At 44.3% G+C, this 7,362-nt stretch overlaps 1 protein-coding gene across 7 annotated transcripts; it reads right to left on the bottom strand.

The window, feature by feature from the left end:
- Nucleotides 1-3,003: 3,003 nt before the first annotated feature.
- LOC119363926 lies at nt 3,004-7,042 on the bottom strand. 7 transcript variants are annotated; one of them, XM_037629296.1, is made up of 7 exons: nt 6,350-7,041; nt 5,763-6,223; nt 5,621-5,644; nt 4,497-4,748; nt 4,249-4,359; nt 3,745-3,853; nt 3,004-3,305 (listed from the first exon to the last, which is right to left on the bottom strand). In XM_037629296.1, exons 1-2 carry the CDS (start codon nt 6,815-6,817, stop codon nt 5,786-5,788), a joined length of 906 nt encoding a protein of 301 aa, XP_037485193.1. In that variant the 5' UTR covers nt 6,818-7,041; the 3' UTR covers nt 3,004-3,305; nt 3,745-3,853; nt 4,249-4,359; nt 4,497-4,748; nt 5,621-5,644; nt 5,763-5,785. The 7 variants fall into 7 exon arrangements, 6 of the variants coding, with proteins under 6 accessions (XP_037485193.1, XP_037485196.1, XP_037485195.1 ...); XM_037629299.1 differs by lacking the exon at nt 3,745-3,853; XM_037629298.1 differs by lacking the exon at nt 4,249-4,359.
- Nucleotides 7,043-7,362: the final 320 nt, after the last annotated feature.

Below are 7,362 nucleotides of genomic sequence, written 5' to 3'. Positions count from 1 at the left end.
AGGAGAGGCCGCTGAAAGTAGTACGAAGCCCTTCCGTAGTAGTATTTACGGCTATTTTTTCAGTTCATATGACTATAGATATGGTTGAACTATACTATGTACTTAAAATTAGCTAGTATATATAGTTGAACTAGCTATTTCAGTACGTGATTGGCAACAATTGGGGAAAAGTTTGTTAGATTCAGCTGTCGAGTTGAATTGTTTGTATAAAGGACGACTGCTTAATCTATGAATGAAATGAATGCTTACTGAATTTCATTTGGAAAAATAAAACAATACTAGAGATTTTAACTACCAAATTTGACAAATGGCAGTGTTTTTTTTTTCAAGGATCACAAATGGCAGTGTAAACAGGTTGACAAATGGTAATGTTAGTAGATTGACATATGAATTTTTTTCAATTTGACAAATGGCAATATACCCAATATGACAGATGCAAATCTTACAAAATTGTTGGTACGTGGTTGCACATGGGTCATCATGCGAAATAATTTGTGATGAAGAGATGCACAAAACCTGCGCGGCACATTTTCCCTTGGCTTAGCGGCGAAGGAACCTAACTCTCGCTTTGCATATGGGTGTTCAATCTGAAACGTTTGTGATTAGTGTTTTATTCAGATAGAAACATTGATGCTTTTTATTATTATTTTACTTGATAAGTCTTTACATTTCGATAAAAAATGCTAAGTTGATCAAAACCATAGATTTCATTCAGTCACACTATGATTTTACATCTATATGATCGAGATACAATATTAAACAACAAAACTAATTGCAGCAGTGCTGGTAGTGTGTATCTCCGGCGTTGTCATCCTATAGGACGCCATTGTTCAAGTCTTCAAGCTAGCCTAGAATATTCTGCACTTGCAAATCCAAGAGTCGTTCGTCGCGCGATCGACGGGCGCGGGGCGGGGGGATGGCGACTCGCGGTGTTGCGAGGTAGCGGTCGACTGCGGCGTCCCATGACGTTGAGGGGGGGGCACGGAGGGTATACCTGGCGCGCGCACGGGCACGTGCACGGGCGCGGCGGGTCCAGTCAAGCGCACGGGGACTGGTGTTGTGGTGGGTGCTGGGGCGCGCTCGAGGACAAGCGGGTGCGCTGCTGTTGGCTCGTACACTAGCTCGCACGGGTCCGCGGGGATCTCGCTGACACTCGCAGCTTCCAGCGCTGCGATGGTGCTCAACGACTAGCCCATCAATGCCACGTGGATGGTCGCTGGCGCGGGCGCGGGGATGGAAGCTGGCATGGGCGCGGGGGCAGCATCCGTCGCGGCTAGCTCCTTCACGACCATGTCCATGAGGCCCCATCCCTCCTTATTTTCTATCTCCTCCGGCTCGGAGTTGACTTCACCAAACCAAAAGACTAGTGGCAGATGATCCTTGTGCGCCAATGACGTAGGTGGAGGTATGGGAGATAGGATTCGGGCGACAGGGGAATGTGAGGCAAAGAGTAAGGCCGCCTATATTAAATGGTGGCTTGAACACCATTAATGGAGAGGTTAGGAGCAAGGCGGGCGACGATGGAGGTTAAAGGGTTCGCTTCCCGTGAGCCTGCGCAGTGTGCTCCTCACACGCTACCTGGTGAGACTGCGCACCGGAGGACTGCTCGCACGCCTCCGAGTCAACCTGCGCTATGGACTTTCGCTCGCACGCCTCCCGTCAACTCAAGAAGCCATCCTCAAGGCAACTCCCAGCCAATAAAAGTGTGACGCGTGGTGTCACATGACTGGTTACCGAACGCCCATGATTTAAATTTTACAAACGTTTGAGATGATAACGTGGCAGCTATTTGTTTCAAAATGCATGTATTGGATGTTAATTCATGTGCCTTCTCTCAAATTGGTCATGAAAAATACCACATCCTATTGGTGCCATTTCATGATACTATGCTAAGTTTCATGCATTTCAGACGAGTTTTGGATTTGTAGGAATTTAAAAACCAAGTTCCTCAATGTTTGCAGCCGAGCCACGAGGCCTAGGTGTTTGAAATTCATTCGCATTTCTTGCATGGGACATAAACATGCACACAAGGACACATATATGATCTTTAACCCATTTTATGCACCGGAGCATGTGCATCTAGTTAAAATTTGAATTATGCACATAAAATGCCTAGAAAACTCACTTAATGTATAAAATTGTTCGAAAAAACCCTGCATAATTTCAAATTTTAACAAGACACTCGTATTGCTCAATGTTGCATGTCGAAAAAAAATTCAAGGAGAGAAGAGGCAACGAAGATCGTTTCGTGTACAAAGATGACACATTCCCTACTAGAACCACAAGGCTTCTTGTGAGAAGCTCATGTTTGTGAGATGCTCATACCAAACTTGTCCCAAATGGAACAAAAAATTTACCACAACAAGATGGTGTCATTTCATGATACCGTGCCAAGTTTTTTGATTTTCGGACGAGTTTTGGATTAACTAGAATTTCAAAACCAAGTTTCTCAATGTTTGCGGCCGAGCCACGAAGCCGGGGTATTTGAAATTCACTCCTACTTCTTGCATGGGACCTAACCATGTACCCAAGGACACATATATATTTTTAAACCCTTTTTGCTACACTGGAGCATGTGCGTGTAGTTCAAATTTGAATTATGCACATAAAATGCCTAGAAAATTCAGTTAATGTATAAAAATGTCCAAAGAAACCTCGAATAATTCCAAATTTTTAGCATGACACTCCTATTGGTCTACTAGTTGACCCGTTGTGCCAAATGGCGCAGAGACCCGCTAAAGTCATGTTGTCGATGAAAATAGTTTCATTTTGCAGGGACACATTTGATATTGGTAGTAGAAAGCCCTTATGTTAGGTCATGCTATATTAAAAATATGTTTATCACGCTGAGAAATCTCGGTTGAAAAAAAATCATATTTGTATAACATGCATAGACCAACTAAGGAAGCATTTGTTTAGTAGAAAATATGGTTATCACTATGAGAAATCTGAGTTTGAAAAAAAATTCATATTTGTATAATATGTATAGAGCAGTTAAGGATGTACTTTTTTAACAGTGTTTGCACTAAACTTTTATTTTTCATGTGCACAAGAGAAAAAACCTCACTGTGTTGTGCATATGGAGACATAGGTATTTGAAAGGCCCATATGCTACCTAGCCCGGTCCAAGAACAATTCTTTGTGTTGCTCGTCCGAAGTAGAATATGAAGCGGCAGCGCCTGCATCCATCATGCCTGCTCTGTTTATCCCCTGTTTATCCCCTTTCTTTTCCTCGGTCCCTCCTTTGAGTGAGAGAAGCGTACTCAAGTGGCGAGACTTCTCCTTTCCTATCATTTCGGATTTCTCTGCATGCATGGTAATAACATAAATGGCCCATTACACCAAATAGCGCAATGTACATTTCAAAAACAGAAGTGCTTTGAAAATTAAATAAGTTTTAGCACGAAGGAACAGTCCAGACTTGAAACAACAGATGCAACCACTTTACCAATTCAAACTCTCAACCATTTATAATTGTGATGTCAAATGGCACAAGGTGTCGATTTAGACCTTAATTGAAATGTGTTTCATTTGTTCTTTACGAAGTGTTAGATACAATTTCACTGCACATAAGAATTTTCAAGCTCGATTAAAAAGGTATTTTCAAGCATACAAACCACAACTACACAACGCGAATGTAAATATATATGACCGAGTCATACTTCCTAATAGAAAAGCAAGGAACGGACTGGTACTAAGTAGGCTGTTTTAGAGAGATTGTGGTAAATTACAGTTCATTATTACATGCAAAATGTTTTTGCTTCGGAGCAGAACATTGATCTATCTTTGTCTTCATATCCTTTTCTTCTCAGAGGTGTAGTGTGCTGCCTTGATCCTATTCATGGCTCTTAGCCTACAATTTTTGAACAATCTAAATTAGTTATTCATTCAATGGGAAATCTGAAGTGGGGATTATTTCGCCAATATCGTTAGCAAGTTTATGACGGAAAATAAAGCGATGTAACATCCAAAAGCGAAGGTAAGAATGAAGTACATAGTATTGTAGCTGGGAAAGTAGGAACATGAGCCGCTACATATTTTAGGAAAATGGTCGAGGTTCCCTGATCCTAGTAACATGAGCTGCGATTATTTTGTCAGGGGCTCATGGCTATATATAATTTTCACAAGCAACATCCGCTTCGATCACAAAGCTATATAATCTATATAATGGACAAAAATGGAGCTTTCGATAACCTGCATACCAATTTTTCCTACCATAGTGTGATGAGGCTTTGAAACTGTACATACCAGGATTTTCATGGGACCATTCAGGACATTGAAAAAAGATACAAAAACTGCATTCAGCTCCTCCGTCTAAGGCTACCTCAATAATAAACCAATACTTCATAATAGAACAATCTGAAAATCATATACGAGAACAATGCAAATTAATCTTGCAGCACCTGCTAAAACTGTAAAAGCAACTGTGCTCTTCTTCTGCGCAATATTATATCCCAACTCTATACCTACGTCAAGCAATGAAGAAATGGTTATACCTGTAGATCCACCGATGGAGCAGCATCAGGCTAGCGAACATATCTTTGACCATCCAAGGTGAAGAATGCACAACTGTCAGACAACAACACTGGCCCTATCACACCATAACTATGCATTCTACATATACTTCTTCAATAGCAGTTGGTGTAGTCCATTGATTCTGCCACAACAATCAAACCCATAAAGTAGAGTCCCTTGCTCGGAATATCCTACTTCTTTTAGCTCCTCATAGCTTGCATTTGATTAGCCCACTGAAAAGGAAAATGATCGTTAAAAAGGAGAAAGTTAAGAAAGGTGCTCCTAACAGAAGTATAAAAGAAACAAATTAGACACCAACACATTGTCTTTTCTATTTGACACCCATTGTCTTTTTTATTAGACACTAACACATTGTCTTTTCTATTAGCCACTAACAGAAGTATAAATGAACTCATGAGCAGCGCTTACAACAGTATTCAGAACAAAAAAACTAACACTTCCATAATGGAACAAGAATATACAACTTCAGAGAGGAAAGGACATGTGTAACACATCAAACTAACCTATACATTTTGTTTTTGTGTCTACATATACAAAAGAAAACATTCAAATAATGATCTGCAAGACATAAACATTAAGCTGAAAGGTTCATCATTATAACTATATTTTGGGCTAGTAACCTACTAATATATCAGTTCTACCAGCGGCAAGTCTGGATATGTGCAAGCAATACTGTACTCCCTACAAAATGCATGTTCCCCGAACTGGAAGTATACATCTTGTTGCATTGGTCAGTATGGCACCATAGTGATGCCTGAACTCTCGCACTGAAAAGTTTTAGTCTATACCTAATTGCAATAGGCAAGAAATTATTTTTACCAAAAAATGTAAACACAGAGATTTGGTTTATTTTAGACATGGTCCGATAGGAATGAAGGATCAGGAATTCAGGATTGTGACAATAGTTTTAGAACACACTTTAGTATAACCAATAAAAAGCTTACTAAAAGCAGCCATATCTAAAGCTTACTAAAAGCAGCCATATCTTCACTTCTTAAAAGAATGCCTTTTTTCAACCTCTCTGTTTTCTAAAGGATACTTCCTCTCAACAAAATACATGAAAAAAATGGGCACAGAATCTTACCCATATGCCTGGCAACTATAAATTCTGTACCAGAGTACACACCATAAGCCCACAGTTAACATAGCCAAAAAACAAGAAAAATGTGAGCCAAATTGTAATAAGGATAATGAGATAGGGAGAACTTGAGATGAGAAGATGGCACCTGTACAGGTAGGATGGAGGGAGTCAAAAGACAGTATCATCACATCTCCTTTCAATTTTTAGCCTACGAAATGCTACACATAAAACATGAACTAAGAAGAATGAACATGCTACTTCTAAATCCATGGACGTGCAAGCACCATTGAGTAAAATCGCACAAAAGAAATTAAAAAAATACATAGGAGGAGCAAGAGGAGGAGGGGCATGAGGAGAGCAGAGCATGGGATTGGAAAAAGGAGCTGACGTGCAACCAGAAGGGAAGAGACGAGAACGCATCACCTTGCGGGACGCGTCGTCAGCAAGGAAGAGAGGAAGAGAATGTGCTGCATCTCTGCTTCTTCGACCCACCGCCGGCATCCTGGATATCCCCTGGTCATCCACCCCACGACGGCGCCGCCCTACTCTCCCACGGCGAGTGCTAGGGCCATGGCTGGGCCGAGCCACCTCCCTCATCGGAGGAGGCTGGTGATGTTCGGAAGCACCGCCGCCATAGCAGGGGCAAGTTGTGCGGAGATGCCGGTTAATTAGGCAGGCGAAAACGAGAACGAAACTGCAGTCGACCAGAGGGATCCATGTACACTTACGTAGAAGGAAGTGATGGTCCCGGCGGACTCGCCGGCGACGAGCCTGATGTCGAGATCGAACCGCCCGAAGAGGTACCGGTCCTTGGACTCCAGCCTGGACCCCGTCTCCCGGTCCAGCGCCAGCTCCACCACCCGGCCGTCGTCGAAGTCCCGGTGCAGGCTCCGACCAGCCTTCAGGGCGGCCACCGCCCGCGTCACCGCTGACACGGCCACGACCACGGCCAGGAGCTGCCAGAGGGAGCCGCACATCATCTCTCTCTGAATTTTTGAAATGGGATGGCGATCGACGGCGAGATGTCGCGAGAAAGTGAGAGGAGTGGGAGCGACGGGGCCTCAACTCAAGGGACACGATAATGATGAACTCGAGTGCCATGGCCCGCTGGAAGAAGCAGAAGCCCTCTCTCTGCTCCTTCCCTGCCGGCCTCCCCATTGCCGTCCTCTTCGGCCTCCTCCTTTCCCTTATCGTCGGCATCCTCCCCTCCCCTACAGCTCCACCTCCATTGTGAAGACCCCGCCGTCCCTGCTCCCCCACGACGATGGCCCAAGCCCCGATCCGGAACCATGACGGCAGGGAATAGGAGAGGAGGAGGCGACCAGAGAGATAGGGCCCGCGGTGTGGGTCAGGGAGAGGAGCGGCTGCGAGCGAGGAGCAAGGAGGCCGCTGTGCGATTTTTCTTCTCGTGCGCTCGTGAATCTAGGGTTGGTCTCTCTCTCCTCCTCTGATGAGACACAACGCTAACCCGCTAACTGACATACATGTGGGCCAACAGCCAACAAGGGCCACCCATCATTAGCGTGGACGAGTAGCGGTGAATGTGCACACATCCTGCCGGAACGCACGTCGCGCGCGGCGGACGGGATTGGAGGACCAAGAGTCAGCCAGGCCCTCACTCTCCATACGCGAGACGAGACCGCTCGCCCACTCCTGATACGTCAGAAGGGACGCGACCGAACCCAGACGAGACATGCAACACGCACACATAAAGGTCACAAGAGGACGCTGACGCGTGGGACCAA

The sequence above is a fragment of the Triticum dicoccoides genome, chromosome 2B (genome assembly GCF_002162155.2).
Source record: "Triticum dicoccoides isolate Atlit2015 ecotype Zavitan chromosome 2B, WEW_v2.0, whole genome shotgun sequence".
In the NCBI taxonomy this organism is placed as follows: Eukaryota; Viridiplantae; Streptophyta; class Magnoliopsida; order Poales; family Poaceae; genus Triticum; species Triticum dicoccoides.
Note: the sequence above shows the minus strand (reverse complement) of the source record. Positions and strands in the feature narration are given on the sequence as shown.

Coding starts and splice junctions, on each gene's coding strand:
- LOC119363926 (XM_037629296.1), bottom strand. CDS start 6,817: ATGCCGACGATAAGGGAAAGGAGGAGGCCGAAGAGGACGGCAATGGGG. Junction 6,224..6,349: donor GCCGGGACCATCACTTCCTT/CTACGTAAGTGT, acceptor GAACATCACCAG/CCTCCTCCGATGAGGGAGGT.